The following is a 15838-nucleotide window of genomic DNA, read 5'->3' on the forward strand; positions in this document are numbered from 1 at the left end:
GTAGCTCACCCCTGTAATGGCGGTGAGCCGAGATTGCGCCATTGCACTCCAGCCTGGGTAACAAGAGCGAAACACCGTCTCAAAAAAAAAAAAGTTTATCCATGTTGTAGTGTATGTCAGAACTTCATTCTTTTTTTATCACTGAATAAACTTCATTCTTTTTTATCACCAAATTTATTTTCCATTGGATGTATAGACCACAATTTATCCATTCATCCATTGATGAACATTTGGGTTGTTACCACCTCTTGGTTATTGTAAATAGCGCTGCTGCGAACATTCACAAGTATTTAAGTACCTATTTTGAATTCTTTAGGGTTTATACGTAAGTGCAGAATTGCTATGTCATATGGACATCTTGTTTAACTTTTGTGGAACTGTCAAAGCAACTGGCTGCACTGTTTTACATGCCCACCAGCAATGTACCACGGTTCCTATTACTCCACATCATCTCCAACACTTGGTATTTTCAATTTTTAAAAAACCTTTTTTTCTTTTCTTTTTACTTTCCTTAGTCTTGCCAGTGTCTTATTTTTTTTTTTTTTTTTGCCTTTTAAAATAACCTAGCTTTTAGTTTTATTCATCATTTGCTCATCAATTCAATTTTTTTTTTTTTTGAGACGAAGTTTTGCCCTTGTTGCAAATGGCATGATCTTGTCTCATTGCAACCTCCGCCTCCTGAGTTCAAATGATTCTCCTGCCTCAGCCTCCTGAGTAGCTGGGATTACAGGTGCCTACCACCACGCCCAGCTAATTTTTTGTATTTTAATAGAGACAGGGTTTCACCATGTTGGCCAGGCTGGTCTTGAACTCCTAACCTCAGGTGATTCAACTGCCTCAGCTTCCCAAAGTGCTGGTGTGAGCTACCACAACCCCACAATTCCATATTAAGTTTTATTTTTTATTATTTATCTTCTCCTTTTGGGAAGATTTCTATTGTTTTCCCCCCTTACTTTCTTAAGTTAAATGTTTAGTTCATTTATAATTATTTCTTTTTCTTTTTTTGAAGTGGAGTTTAACTCTTTTTGCCCAGGCTAGAGTGCAGTGACACCATCTCAGCTCACTGCAACCTTCACTTCCTGGAGTCAAGCGATTATCCTGCCTCAACCTCCTGAGTAGCTGGAATTACAGGTGCCTGCCACCATACCTGGCTAATTTTTGTATTTTTAATAGAGATAGGGTTTAACCATGTTGACCAGGTTGGTATTGAACTCTTTTTTTTTGAGACGGAGTTTCGCTGTTGTTACCCAGGCTGGAGTGCAATGGCGCGATCTCGGCTCACCGCAACCTCCACCTCCCGGGTTCAGGCAATTCTCCTGCCTCAGCCTCCCGAGTAGCTGGGATTACAGGCACGCGCCACCGTGCCCAGCTAATTTTTTGTATTTTTAGTAGAGACGGGGTTTCATCATGTTGACCAGGATGGTCTCGATCTCTTGACCTCGTGATCCACCCGCCTCGGCCTCCCAAAGTGCTGGGATTACAGGCTTGAGCCACCACGCCTGGCCCGGTATTGAACTCTTGACCTCAAGTGATCCATCTGCCTGCCTTGGCCTCCCAAAAATTTGGAATTACAGGCGTGAGAGCCACTGTGCCCAGGCTTATAATTCTCGTAAAAGTCTTAATTTCACTAATAACATTTCTCTTTTCATGGCCAAGTGAGGTGGCTCATATGCATAATCCCAGCACTTTGGGACGCTGAGGCTGGTGGATCACTTAAGGCCAGAACACCATAGTGAGACCCCATCTCCACAAAAAATAAAAATGAACCAGTGTGCTGGCACACCTGCAGTCTCAGCTACTTTTGAGACAAAGTTTCGCTCTTGTTGCTCAGGCTGGAGTGCAAATGGCACAATCTCATCTCATTGCAACCTCCGCTTTCTGGGTTCAAATGATTCTCCTGCCTCAGCCTCCTGAGTAGGAGGATTCTCCTGAGGTAGGAGAATCACTTGAACTGAGAAGGTTGAGCAGCAGTGAGCCATGATCACACCACTGCACTCCAGCCTGGGTGACAGAGCAACAACAAAAATAATAGTAATAAAACATTTCTCTATTGTTACAACCGAATCTGATTTTCTTTTCTTTTTTTTGAGACGGACTCTCACTCTGTTGCCCAGGCTGGAGTGCAGTGACATGATCTTGGTTCACTGCAGCCTTCGACCCCTCAATTCAAACAATTCTCCTGCCTCAGCCTCGGGTGTAGCTGGGATTACAGGCATGCGCCACCAGGCCCAGCTACTCTTTTTCTATTTTTAGTAGAGATGGAGTTTCACGACATTGGCCACAGTGGTCTTGAATTCCTGACCTTGTGATCTGCCTGCCTCGGCCTCCCAATGTGCTGGGATTACAGGCAGGAGCCACCATGCGTAGCCGGAATCTGATTTTCTAAACTCAATTCAATAGCACTTTGTTCTACTGCTAATTGAAAAAGTCTCTCTAAAGTGAGATAGGTTAGGCTGAGGTTATTTTTCCTTTCTGTTGGGTGCATGGTCAAAATTTGACATATGAATTTCAGTGATTCTTTCCTAGTGCTCATTTAGGTATTATTAGGCCATTTACTACCAACTCCAAGGCAGTGACAGCTTGGAGAGCACATCCTTGCTACTACCCTGTTGTTTCAGTGGCACTTTCTAGCTAAGATTCAGTCACCTTTCCTCCAGATGGTGGTGCGGCATTCCCATACCGGCCTCCAGAGTATCTCCCCCGAATTCATTTAGATCAGCCCAACCTTGGAAAATGCCAAACTGGGTCATGCTGTTTGAGCCTAATAATCTTTCCCACAGCAGTAGGAATTGTGATGGGAAAAAAAGAAAAGATGGAGGGTGGGGTTTCCCAATGTCTCCAGTATTTACCACGTTGCATGTAGGGGAGCTACCTCAAGCATTTATTGAATAATTTTTCCAAACAAGGAGGTTTCCTATGAGGGATTCTGATGCCACCTCTAAAAATAGTTTTAGAAATGTTTTTCCACTTTTTTACAAGGGGAAATCTAACAAGAAAGAATAACAGAACAGCTATTCAAAAAAAAAAAAAAAACGAGAGTATACAGCCCCATTTCTAGCCCCTATGAGGACTGTTTATATTTTGTACCATGTGCTTGGATTGCCATGAGGTTACCCAGTGTATTTTTTTTTTTTTTTTTTGAGACAGAGTCTTGCTTTGTTGCCAGGTGCCAGGCTGGAGTGCAGTGGCGCAATCTTGGCTCACTTCAATTTCCACCTCCGGGGTTCAAGCAATTCTCCTGCCTCAGCCTCCTGAATAGCTGGGACTGCAGGCACATCCACCACGCCCAGCTAATTTTTGTATTTTCTGTAGAGACGGGGTTTCACCATGTTAGCCAGGATGGTCTAGATCTATTGATCTCGTGATCCACCTGCCTCAGCCTCCTAAAGTGCTCAATTACAGGCATGAGCCACCACACCTGGCTTGCACATCTTTTGTTACAATATTTTTCTTTTTTTTTTTTTAGTGCTCTGCCAGTTTTACTTTGGAAGATAAATGAGATGTATAATTCTCATTCCTTTGCCATTTTTCTGTAAATCTAAAACTATTCCAAAACATAAAGTTAGAAGGTGGTGGGGGGAGAGAGAGAGACTGATTTTTTTCTTTTCTTTTTTTTTTTGAGATGGCGTCTTACTCTGTTGCCCAGGCTAGAGTGCAGTATCTCAATCTCGGCTCACTGCAACCTCTGCCTCCCACGTCTCAGTTCAAGCAATGAGAGACTGATTTAGAACCCGCTTCTGGGCACTGAAGCTGCCCATACCCCTTACCAATACTGGAGAGTTTTCCCCAGTGAACCTTGGCAGACATAGGACAGGGTAGAGATGGTGGCTCCTTGGGTTGATGTAAGTTTAGGGATTTGGATTAGGGGTAGGTTTCCTACTCCTGCCATTTATAGTTCCCCCAGGGGTTTAGTTTCTGTCCCCTCTACTACAAACGCAAATACAAATACAAAGCTCCCTCCTCTCTGTGCTCTGTAGAGTGATAACTTTTTCCTTCTGCCTCCCCTCCAATTCCTCTTCGGAGATTCTATAGCCCAGGCTGTGAAGTGCAGGGACAGGGATGTGGGGCTGGAGAGACATGCGGACTGAGGGAGGGCGGATATTCAGGTGACTGAGAGGAGGGTTCAGCCCCTAGAAATCCTTTTTATGGAAGGCACCATAATCTACCGCTACAGGTCCTTGGACGCTGAGATGGAAGATGGCACTGGTGGCCGACTCTGAGTGTGCTGCCTATGAGTTCGTAAAAACAGACAAGAAAATGCCACTGGCAAAGTCTGGCTCTATAGGGTAATATGAAGGTAGGGGACAGCACAAGCATTTTTGCTGAATCTAGTTCCTCCTCATTTCCCAGCAGCTGTGAGTGAACAATCATCTCAAAAGGAGTTGTCACTGTCCTTCTGTCCACGTCCTAGCATTGTTTCCCTCAGGGTTCGTGATGTAGTGGAAAAGACTCCTAGGAGTCAAGAGACTTTTATCTCAAACCCTGACTTTACCATCACCTCCCTGGTGGTTTTGGGCAAATCACTCTCATTCTACATAAAGTCAGAAGTTGAACAAGATGGTCTAAAGATCCCTTCCATCTAAAAAGTTTATTTTCTATGAAGAGAGTGACTATATTTTTTGTTTTTGCCTCCCAGCATCAAGCACAGTGTCTGGCACACAGTAGGGTTCAGGGAATGCTGTGATTAGTGAGAGAATGAATGAATGAATGAATGAACAAAATGCTAGACAAATGAAGTTCTTAGACATGGCCAGCTGGTGGCATCACCTCTCTACATAACTACAAGGGAGTGTTGATAGTCTCAGACCAAGGGAAAGACATAGGACTAGAAACGGTAAAAAGGTAAAGAAACGGTCAGAGGATCAGATGTTTGAAATGAATAACAGAACCCTGGAATTCTGGCCCACTTTCTTTTCTCTATGCCAATAAAGAAAATAAGTTCAAAGCATGAAGCAGTTTTATTTTTATTTTGGGAGATGGAGTCTCACTTTGGTACCCAGGCTGAATACAGTGGCACAGTCTTGGCTCTTTGCAACCTCCATCTCCGGGTTTAAGCAAGTCTCCTGCCTCAGCCTCCAGAGTAGCTGGGACTATAGGTGCAAGCTGCCATACCCGGCTAATTTTTGGCATTTTAGTAGAGATGGGGTTTCACTGTGTTGCCCAGGCTGGTCTCAAACTCCTGAGCTCAGGGAATCTGCCCACCTTGGCCTCCCAAAGTGCTAGGATTACAGGCGTGAACCACTGCGCCTGGATTTTTTTTTTTAGATGGAGTTTCACTCTTGTTGCCCAGGATGGAGTGCAATGGTGTGATCTCAGCTCACTGCAATCTCCACCTCCCAGGTTCAAGTGATTCTCCTGCCTCAGCTTCCTGAGTAGCTGGGATTACAGGCATGTGCTACCAGGCCTGGCTAGTTTTGTATTTTTAGTAGAGATCAGGTTTTTCCATGTTGGTCAGGCTAGTCTTCAACTCCCAACTTCAGGTGATCCACCCGCCTCAGCCTCCCAAAGTGCTGGGATTACACACCCAGCCAAGCAGTTATCTAAACTGCCAGATTGGCAAGGTGATTCTGAGTGGGCAGAGAAGTAGACATAACCCCAAGAGACAGAGTGATGACACAATCACACAGAAGCAGCCCACAAGGCCAGGAGGTAGCCTCTGGGGTTCACCTGACCTCGGGGGCTGGGCACTCCCCTTCTGCCACCCTGTTCAGACTCATCCCTGGTTAGAAAGCCCCAACATGTTGGCACCCAGCCTGGATCACTCTCACCTCTGGGTTTCTCCTGTGCATTCACAAAGCCCACTGCTATTTATTCTCGCAAAGAGCCCCTCTCTTCCCCCAGCACTGCAAGGGAACTGGATATTGAACGTTACCTTAATTAGCTGGCAGAGGGGAAGAAGGTGCTGAGTATGTTGGAATCCTTGAGAAAGCCTTACTCTTTTACCTACCCACCTCCTGCCTTCTCTTTGTCCCCGCCACAGCTCCTTCTGCAGTAGGTAGAGATGTGGCAATAAAAAGGAAGGGCCCGATGAAGCATTTTTTCCCCCAGTTATGATTGAGATCATGGGGAGACAGGATGAGGTGTGGTGAGGGCTTATCTCAGGATCCTTAGCTCTGACATGGAGTTTGCAGGAGAGAGTGGGGGGATCACTCAGCTCTGTCCACTGACTAGAGCAGGAAAGGGGGAAAGGATGGTGACAGACGTTAGCAGGAATATTCAATTATCAGGAGCAGGAACAGAACTGAGGGCATGCCCAGGTCCACACAGGCCCTCACAGGCTCAGTGTTCCCCGTGGGGAGGAAACAGGAAGCTGTGACTTCCTCTCTCCTTTCCCTCCCTGCTCTTAGCCTCAAGGTCACTGCTGTGGAGATGAATTCCAACCTGTTTTAGTTGGCACTGTTCCCTGGGCATGGTAATAGCTACTCAGTACCCTTCTGCCACAAACACCCCAAAGTTCTCCTTTGAAATATTCACACAAAGACATATAAATCACACGTATTCTCTCATTTCATCACGCCACTCCTGTGAAGCAGACTTATCTGAAAATTTTAAGCAAGAAAACAAGCTCAGGGAATCAAAGGAACACTCCTAGTCACACAGCTAGTGAGTAGCAGGTCTGAGACTCTGCAGCCTCTGTGGTCTCCTCTCTCAGACACCCATGTTGATTCCCTGTCTCGATACCACCTCCCAGGCCCCTTCCTTTGGGCCCTAAGGGAACACTTGCTGCAGAGGAGGGAGGCCTCTGCACGCTGTTAGGAACAGAGGCAGCTCTAGTTTGGTTCCTGTCATCTCTGGGACAGGGAACCTCCAGCTTTCTCCCTGGGGTGGAGGCTTGGGGCTGTCCTCCATAGTGGGGTAACTCTCCCTTCTCCCCTCCCTCTCTGCCATTTAGAGTGCTTCTTGCAGGCAGGCGCATGCGCATATACCTTAGGGTTCAGGCTCTTCCTCACCCTGCCCCACCCACCACCAATCTTGACCGACAGGGACGTGGTGGGTTGTCCTGTCCACACCCCTCCCTCTGAGGTGTGGGCGTGGGCCAGCACTCACCAGAGGCCCCAGAGAAGCACTTAGTTCTAGAGCCTCCTGCTGAGAGCCTGCAGTGGCCTCTGCCAGTCTGGCAGGTACTTGCAGATCTCTCTGCTCAGCACCACCAATCTCTGATGCCCTGCGATGCCCACACTCAATACTTCTGCCTCTCCACCCACATTCTTCTGGGTCAATGCCTCCGGAGGCAGGGTGCCAAGTGCTGATGGTGCTGCAATGCCTGTCGAATTCCTAGTCCTGAGGGTCATGGTTGCCCTGGCCTATGGGCTTGTGGGGACCATTGGCTTGCTGGGAAATTTGGCAGTGCTGTGGGTACTGAGTAACTGTGCCCGGCGAGCCCCTGGCCCACCTTCAGACACCTTCGTCTTCAATCTGGCTCTGGCGGACCTGGGACTGGCACTCACTCTCCCCTTCTGGGCAGCTGAGTCGGCACTGGACTTTCATTGGCCCTTCGGAGGTGCCCTCTGCAAGATGGTTCTGACGGCTACTGTCCTCAACGTCTATGCCAGCATCTTCCTCATCATGGTACTGAGTGTTGCTCGCTACTGGGTGGTGGCCATGGCTGTGGGGCCAGGCACCCACCTCTCACTCTTCTGGGCCCGAATAGCCACCCTGGCAGTGTGGGTGGCAGCTGCCCTGGTGACGGTGCCCACAGCTGTCTTTGGGGTGGAGGGTGAGGTATGGGGTGTGCGTCTTTGCCTGCTGCGCTTCCCCAGCAGGTACTGGCTGGGGGCCTACCAGCTACAGAGGGTGGTGCTGGCTTTCATGGTGCCCTTGGGTGTCATCACCACCAGCTACCTGCTGCTTCTGGCCTTCCTGCGGCGGCGGCAACGGCGGCGGCAGGACAGCAGGGTCGTGGCCCGCTCTGTCCGCATCCTGATGGCTTCCTTTTTTCTCTGCTTGTTTCCCAACCATGTGGTCACTCTCTGGGGTGTCCTGGTGAAGTTTGACCTGGTGCCATGGAACAGCACTTTCTATACTATCCATACATACGTCTTCCCTGTCACTACATGCTTGGCTCACAGCAACAGCTGTCTCAACCCTGTGCTGTACTGTCTCCTGAGGCGGGAGTCCCGGCAGGCTCTGGCAGACACCTTCAGGGATCTGCGATCCAGGCTGTGGCCCCAGGGTGGAGGCTGGGTGCAATAAGTGGCTTTAAAGCAGGCAGGCAGGTGGTGGGTCGCCAGCAACCCCCTGGAGTGCGGCCCTTCAACCCTGCTCACCAACCTGGACAGAAGGACACCGGGGTGAAGGGCGCAAGCTGAATACACTCCTCTTTCTGAGATCCACCAAGTGTAGGATACTTGAGTCCTGGGAAGAAGCTGCCCCCTCTGCCAGGCTGCAGCACCCTCGGAGAAAAATCTCATCTTTGATCCCCAATTCTGCGTGTGGTGAATGGGGGAGGCGGGGGCCCAGATCAGAGCTGGGTGTGACAAAGCTTACGTCTTTATTAGGAGATGGGAAAGAAGAGGATCTGAGAATAAACCTCTGGATTATCCACCAATTGTTTGACCTTTTATCCCAGTTCCACCTCCAGTTCAGTGTGGAACAAAAGGATTCGTTGCTCTATTTCTGCCTTCTGCAGTAATTCCCAGGAAAACTTCCCTAAGGGTTCCAGGCTAATGAATCAGAGGTCAGTGCCCATCTCCCTCTGCCTGTACCCCCCACCTCAAAACAGAGTATCCCTTGTCTTTCTCTGGTATCAAGGCCACAAATACCCTCTTCCCCTGTCCCCACCTTACCATCTCAGTGGTGACCACAGAAACTTGCTGCCTACAGAGGCCTCAGCTGCAGAAACTATAGTTCCCCTAAAGGAATACCAGGTGTGGGATATTGCTGAAATTCCCAGCCCTGGGTGTAAAACCCTGGTGCTGACGGGAGTGCCTGTGTTTCTCCCTTTAAATCAGGATTTGAAAGGAGAAGATAATGACAAGTCAAAGACATGGGTGGAGTGAACGCAGGTGAGAGATTAAAAGGGGGGCAACTGGGAGAACAGGCTGCAGGTGGAGTCAGAAAAGTGGAAACCTCAGAAAGTGGTGCTAGTCCTTGTCCCTGCCTCAGAGTATCAATCTGTCAGAGCACCTGGATGCACACCTTTACCTCCAGCAAATTACTTTACCTTTGTACCTCACTGTTCTCCCCTGTAAAACGGGCTACTGAAGATTTAACAGCCGGGCATGGTAGCTCACGCCTGTAATCCCAGCACTTTGGGAGGCCGAGGCGGGCGGATCATGAGGTCAAGAGATTGAGACCATCCTGGCCAACATGGTGAAACGCTGTCTCTACTAAAAAATACAAAAATTAGCTGGGCATGGTGGCATGCGCTTGTAGTCCCAGCTACTCGGGAGGCTGAGGCAGGAGAATTGCTTGAGCCCAGGAGGCTGAGATTGCAGTGAGCCAAGATTGCACCACTGCACTCCAGCCTGGTACCTGGCGACAGAACAAGACTGTCTCAAAAAAAAAAAAAAAAAAAAAAAAGATTTAACAGTGACATATACTGTTAACTATTATTCTTACATCCTGTGTAAAATGGAGACAGAGAGAAGGGAGGAAATAAGGGTGCAGCTGGGAGATCATGATGGGGAACCATGTCTCATCTGGAATGGTTTTATGTGTTCCAAAGTGGGGTATAATGAAAGCTTCACATAAACAAGTAAGAAAGGCTGGGTATGGTGGCTCACGCCTGTAATCCCAGCACTGTGGGAGGCTGAGGCGGCTGGATCACAAGGTCAGGAGCTTGAGACCAGCCTGGACAACATGGTGAAACCCCATCTCTACTAAAATACAAAAAATCAGCTGGGCGTGGTGGCAGGCGCCTGTAGGCTGAGGCAGGAGAATCGCTTGAAACAGGAAGGTGGAGGTTGCAGTGAGCCAAGACTGTGCCACTGAACTCCAACCTGGGCAAAAGAGCGAAACTCTATCTCAAAAACAAATACAAGAAAAACCTCAGAGCTTGACCCCAAGCCTCTCTTGAAGGTGGTGTGTTACCAGGTCTGCAGGATAGGGGGCTCCTCTGTGGTTCCTATACTGAGACACACCAGTGATAAAGGTCAGCCATCAGAAGGGTTTTCTGGGAGGCAGCCTCTAGAAAGGAGGAAGGCAGAGGGAAGATGGGGTAGAACTCCCACTTTCACTGCCCCCTCCTCAGGCTCTCTGGCATGTCTTGGAACCCATGAGGACACAGGGTGCTCAGGCTCCTGGGGCAGCAGCCGGGAGCAGTGCCACCTTATTAAGTGCGGAGCCCCCTGTGAGGGGGGAAGCCACAGTGCCTACAGGTGTCCCCTGCCCCAGTTCCTTTAATTGCTGGGCAGAGGCGGCTCCAAAGAGGCACCCAATTCACAACAGATTAAGCAATGTGAAGGTAACTTAATTAGCCTCGTTTAATTTCCTCTTGTTGATGATGTTTAGCTCCAAAACTCCAGGTCTATTCCTAGCCCATGAAGGCAATGGAAAATCCTCCACCTAAGCAACCGTCTTCCCACCCCAACAGCTCCTCTGACGCCCTTGCTAGGCTCCGGATATTGGCTCCCCTGGGGGAATCTCTGCTTTATGGGCCCTGGAGGTAAATATTGACAAAGTGTACACAGGTTCAAGTCAGAGATGAATGCTCTTGGTGGGGAGGAGGAGGAGGAGGGTGCAGCTGGATGGAGAAGGGAGGGCTGGGCAGAGCGGGCAGCCGGGAGCTCCTCTTGGAATGGAAAGACAGCAATGTTTTGGTGAGAACATGGGCCCTGGGGCTCCCTAGAACACAAAGCCAGATGGCTTTGAAACTTCAGCAGGAGGGACAGAGGTTAAGACTGTAGGTTCCCAAAAGCGGGTTAGGGAGGGGGCAGGGGACACAATGGTTCAAGATGTGAGGAAGGGACCTAGCTCTCAGGAGCAGCCGCATCAGACGAGTTTGTGCCCACGTTCTGGGGCTGAAGATGTTTATGTGTGGTGGGCAGGGGTTGGTAACGTGGTGGCAGAAGGGACAGCACTGCTGGGAAGAAAGCAGCGGTGGACTTCGCACCCACTCTGGGCTGTGTCTCCAGGTTTCTGTGTTCTCTTCTGACCAGCATCTCTCACTGGACCTGTGGAGGATTCTGGGAGAACCCGCATTCCCCCTTTTTGGTGGACTCTGCATGCTATCTAATATCGCCACCCCACCCTCACCTACCTTCCTTTCCCACCTAAAGGTTCTACCTTCACAGCGCTGGGTCTGAGCTGCTTCCAGCTGACCTGGCAGGCAGCTGCTGAGCCCTGTGTCTATGTGGGTGAAACCTAAAGCCCTGATATTTGTAGGCAGAATAGCCAAGGGAGAAAAGTGGTGGACTAGAACTAAGAAGGCTGGTGAGGAGGCTCAAGCCTGTAATCCCAGTACTTTTAGAGGCCCAGGCGGGCAGATCACCTGAGGTCAGGAGTTCAAGACCAGCCTGACCAACATGGAGAAACACCATCTCTATTAAAAATACAAAAATTATAGGCTGCACACGGTGGCTCATGCCTGTAATTCCAGCACTTTGGGAGGCCGAGGTGGGCGGATCATGAAGTCAGGAGTTCGAGAGCAGCCTGATCAACCTGGTGAAACCCCATCTCAAAACAAAAAAAAACCTGGGTGCAGTGGCTCACCCCTGCAATCCCAGCACTTTGGAAGGCCGAGGTGACAGGATCATGAGGTAAGGAGTTGGAGAGCAGCCTGGCCAACATAGTGAAACCCTGTTTCTACTAAAGATACAAAAATTAGCTGAGCATGGTGGCACGTGTCTGTAATCCCAGCTACTTGGGAGGCTGAGGCAGGAGAATTGCTTAAACTTGGGAGGCGGAGGTTGCAGTGAGCTGAGATTGTGCCATTGCACTCCAGCCTGGGCAACAAGAGCAAAACTCCATCTAAAAAAAAAAAAGCGGGTTCCTTCCTGGCCTGGCAAGCATTGTGCACCTAGGTTTCCCTGCATGTAAAATGAGAACAATTCCCCATTCTCAGGATCCTGGTAATGGCTGAGAAAGCACCTTGTAAAGGTTTTGTGCTGGAGAATGAGTTACAGAAGGGGAGGGTGCTGGCTACTCCCCCAGCCTGCTTCCCACATGATTTCAATTCCTCTTTCTAGCTGAGGGCCTGAGCCCCATTCTCCTAATCCGACCCCATGGGGGTATGAACTTGTACCTGCATTTATACACAACCCTAGACTCTCCCCTCCTTCCCTCCCCACAAAGCCCCAAAGTAAGTACCAACCGAACAGGAAGTAAAACTAGCTAAAAAGAAGAACTGAAACCAGCTCATCTCTCACTGCCTCTCAAAGAGGCCAAGTCAAGGAGCAGCTCCTGTGAGGGGCAACCCCAGGGCCCGATGCCATGGAGACGAACAACGGCAGGTGGGGGCTGGATCTGACAATGAATGAGGCTGGGGACCTGGGCAATAGGTGGAGGCGATGGCTGAGCATGGCCTACAAATACAATGGTCACACATTTCCTGATAGCGCAATTCCCAACATCGGAACCTGTGTGCCCTCTTTGTTTTCATCCTTGTACTGGTACATTAAAAAACCAAAAGCAGATTTTCAGTGGTTACTTTTGTTAGTGCCCCCCTCTTCAGCGAGGCAGAGGCTGTCCTTTCTGTGAGAGAAAAAGGCCCCTTTCAGAGGAACGGTCACTGCCCGGCTCTCTCCTATCATCCTCCTCAGAACCGGCAGACATTACGGGAAACAGTACCTTGTGGAGTTCCAGGTTTTTAATTTTCCCTGATTTTTTTTTTAAACAACCAAATTGGCAGGAAAAAAAAAAAACAAAACTGGGGCTGGTCGGCATTTGAGGGCAGGGGTTCCACTGAAAAATCCCCCAAATTCACGCTGAGGTTTCAGGTCATGGTTGCTGAGGTGGAAGATGAGGTCAGGGCTCCTGGAAATGTCCCAACCCACCCTAGAACTTGTTTCCAAATGGCTGGGGAAGAGGTCAGTATAGGTCCCCCCGTTACTGCAGATGAAGGCAGAAGTCATTGTCTCCCCCACCCCTCGACTTCTTCAGAGATGTGGAGATAGGAGGCTTCGATCTCTAATTGCCTACGATCTCTTAAAAATGTAAAACACGTGCAGTTGACTTTGGTACAAAAAAGAAAACAAAACAACATCAGAACATTCTGGTCCCTGTGGGTATTTCCCTCGCCCCCAACAAACCATTATGGCCACCCCAACCTCTATTCCATCAACTCCAGGAAGCCAGCTTATCTCCCAGGACTTCCATAAAGGACGGAGAGAGGGAGAACAGCAGTACAAAGTTGAGGGGAGAGGAGAAAAGGACATGGCCCTGCCCACAGCCCTCCTTTAACTAAAGGGCAGTAGGGTTCTGTGGCTGCAGCCTCTCCTCTAAGACGGGTGTTGCAGGGGAGGGGTGTTAGGGCAAGAACGCAGCAGCTGCGTGGATGAGCCTGAATAAACCCCAGTAGTGTTGAAGGACGAGGCCCTCTGATCCCTATGGCTTGGTTCCCATGTCCCTGGTACTTTAAATCTCTCCTCTCCCCCCATAACTAATAAACAATAAATAAATAAATTTTCCTAAAGTAGAGGGAAGAAGGCATGAACCACTGGCATCTGTGGTGTAGCTTTCGGATGCCCCGGGGGTGTTGTGGCCTAATTCCCCCAGCTTCTTAAATGGCCCCAGGTATCCAAGGATCCCAAGAGCTGGCAAGGACAATTAGCAGTTCCTTCAAATGTTCCCTCATCATTGGCAAATTGGAGTCCCCAAGGTTAGCCCCCCTCAGTAATGTTCTTCAGTGGGGCACAGGGCAGGGGGAGGGGCCCCCCTTAGCTCTCGGAGGCTACCACCTCCCCGTCGCGGCTCTCCGTCTCCTCCGGGATGTCCTGCATTCTGGTAAACTCTGAAGGGGGACAGGACAAAGCCAGTGAGTGAGCAGAGACTCCCATGAGGAACTGTGCCCCTGTACTAATGCCTCCCCAACTGCAGGGCCAGGGGCTCTGGGGCTATGAAGGGATGACAGGGTTCTGTAAGTTCTTGGGTGAGGGGAAAACCTCTAGCAACAAAGTTAACAAGGTATCCACACCTAGGTACCTGATACGCTTTTACAGTATTCAAAGATACAATCTGATTAGGAAAACACCAAATACTTTAAGATTAAAGCTTTTGGTAATTTTTTATTTCATGAACCAACTGTAAAAACTTGAAGGTCTTTGGCCTGGCATGGTGGCTCATGCCTGTAATCCCAGAACTTTGGGAGGACAAGGCAGGTGGATCACCTGAGCTCAGGAATTCGAGACCAGCCTGGGCAACATGGTGAAACCCTGTCTTTACTAAAATACAAAAAATTAGCTGGGCGTGGCAGCATGCACCTGTAATCCCAGCTATTCAGAAGGCTGAGGAAGGAGAACTGCTTGAACCCAGGAGGCAAAAGTTGCAGTGAGCCAAGATCACACCACTGCACTCCAGCTTAGGTGACAGAGCGAGACTCCCTCTCAAAAACAAAAAACGGGCCAAAAGTGATGGCTCACGCCTATAATCCCAGCACTTTGGGAGGTCAAGGAAGGTGGATCACGAGGTCAGGAGATCAAGACCATCCTGAACAACATGGTGAAACCCCGTCTCTACTAACAAAAATTAGCTGGGAGTGGTGGTATACACTTGTAGTCCTCGCTACTTGAGAGGCTGAGGCAGAAGAATTGCCTGAACCCAGGAGGCGGAGGTTGCAGTGAACCGAGATTGCACCACTGCACTCCAGCCTGGCAACAGAGCAAGACTCCATCTCAAAAAAAAAAAGGCTGGCGGGGGGACGGGAATTGGCCCTGAGGCTTGTGCCTATAATCTCAGCACTTTGAGAGGCCAAGACAGGAAAATCACTTGAGGCCAGGAGTTGCAGACTAGCCTGGCCAGCATGGTGAAACCCCATCTCAACTAAAAATGCCAAAAATTAACTGCATGTGGTGGCGCACCCCTGTAATCCCAGCTACTTGGGAGGCTAAGGGACGAGAATTTCTTGAACCCAGGAGTCAGAGGTTGCAGTGAGCTGAGATCATGCCACTATGCTCCAGCCTGGGTGACAGGGCAAAACAGCAAACCTCTGTCTCAAAAAATAGATCTACATATATTTCTTTTCAAGCACAGTGGCATACACCTGTAGCCCCAGCTACCTGGGAGGATCACTTGAGCCCAGGAGTTTGAGTCCAGCCTCTGCAAAAGCACAAGACCCTGTCTCTAAAAAATTTCAGAGCGAGATCCTGTGTCTGGGTCTGTGTTCTGTCGCCTATGCTGGTGCGATCATGGAGTACTACCAACTCAATCTGCTGGGCTCATGCAATCCTTTCACCTCAGTCTCCCGAGTAGCTAGGACTAAAGGTGCACACCACCACAGCTGGCTAATTAAAACAATTTTGGGGGGCTGGGTGCAGTGGCTCACTCCTGTAATTCCGGCACTTTGGGAAGCCAAGGTGGGTGGATCACCTGAGGTTAGGAGTTCAAGATCAGCCTCGCCAACATGGCAAAACCCCATCTCTACTAGAAAATACACAAAAATTAGCCAGGTGTGGTAGTGCACAACTGTAATCCCAGCTACTCAAGAGGCTGAGGCAGGAGAATCACTTGAACCCGGAAGTGGAGGTTACAGTAAGCTGAGATCGCACCACTGTACTCCAGCCTGGGTGACAGAGAGAGACTCCATTAAAAAAAAAATAGGCCAGGCGTGGTGGCTCACACTTATAATCTCAGTACTTTGGGAGGCTGAGGCAGGCAGATCACAAGGTCAGGAGTTTGAGACCAGCCTGATGAACATGGTGAAACCCCATCTCTACTAAAAATACAAAAATTAGCCGGTGGG

The 15838-nt window shown here is 49.3% G+C and overlaps 2 protein-coding genes across 51 annotated transcripts in view; one reads left to right on the forward strand and one right to left on the reverse strand.

The window, feature by feature from the left end:
• Positions 1 to 7069: 7069 nt before the first annotated feature.
• Positions 7070 to 8337, forward strand: RXFP4 (relaxin family peptide/INSL5 receptor 4). Its single transcript, XM_078355972.1, has one exon. The coding sequence runs from the start codon at positions 7171 to 7173 to the stop codon at positions 8191 to 8193; it is 1023 nt and encodes a 340-aa protein (XP_078212098.1). The 5' UTR covers positions 7070 to 7170; the 3' UTR covers positions 8194 to 8337.
• A 4396-nt stretch (positions 8338 to 12733) lies between these two features.
• Positions 12734 to 15838, reverse strand: part of ARHGEF2 (Rho/Rac guanine nucleotide exchange factor 2) — a 65289-nt gene continuing 62184 nt past the window's right edge. For all 50 annotated transcript variants that reach the window (XM_035279563.3, XM_035279562.3, XM_035279561.3 and 47 more), the window contains one exon: positions 12734 to 13891. In XM_035279563.3, coding sequence (XP_035135454.1) covers positions 13818 to 13891 — 74 coding nt within the window. In that variant the 3' untranslated portion in view covers positions 12734 to 13817. The remainder of the gene's footprint in view (positions 13892 to 15838) is intronic.

Source organism: Callithrix jacchus, chromosome 18 (assembly GCF_049354715.1).
Source record: "Callithrix jacchus isolate 240 chromosome 18, calJac240_pri, whole genome shotgun sequence".
NCBI lineage: Eukaryota > Metazoa > Chordata > Mammalia > Primates > Cebidae > Callithrix > Callithrix jacchus.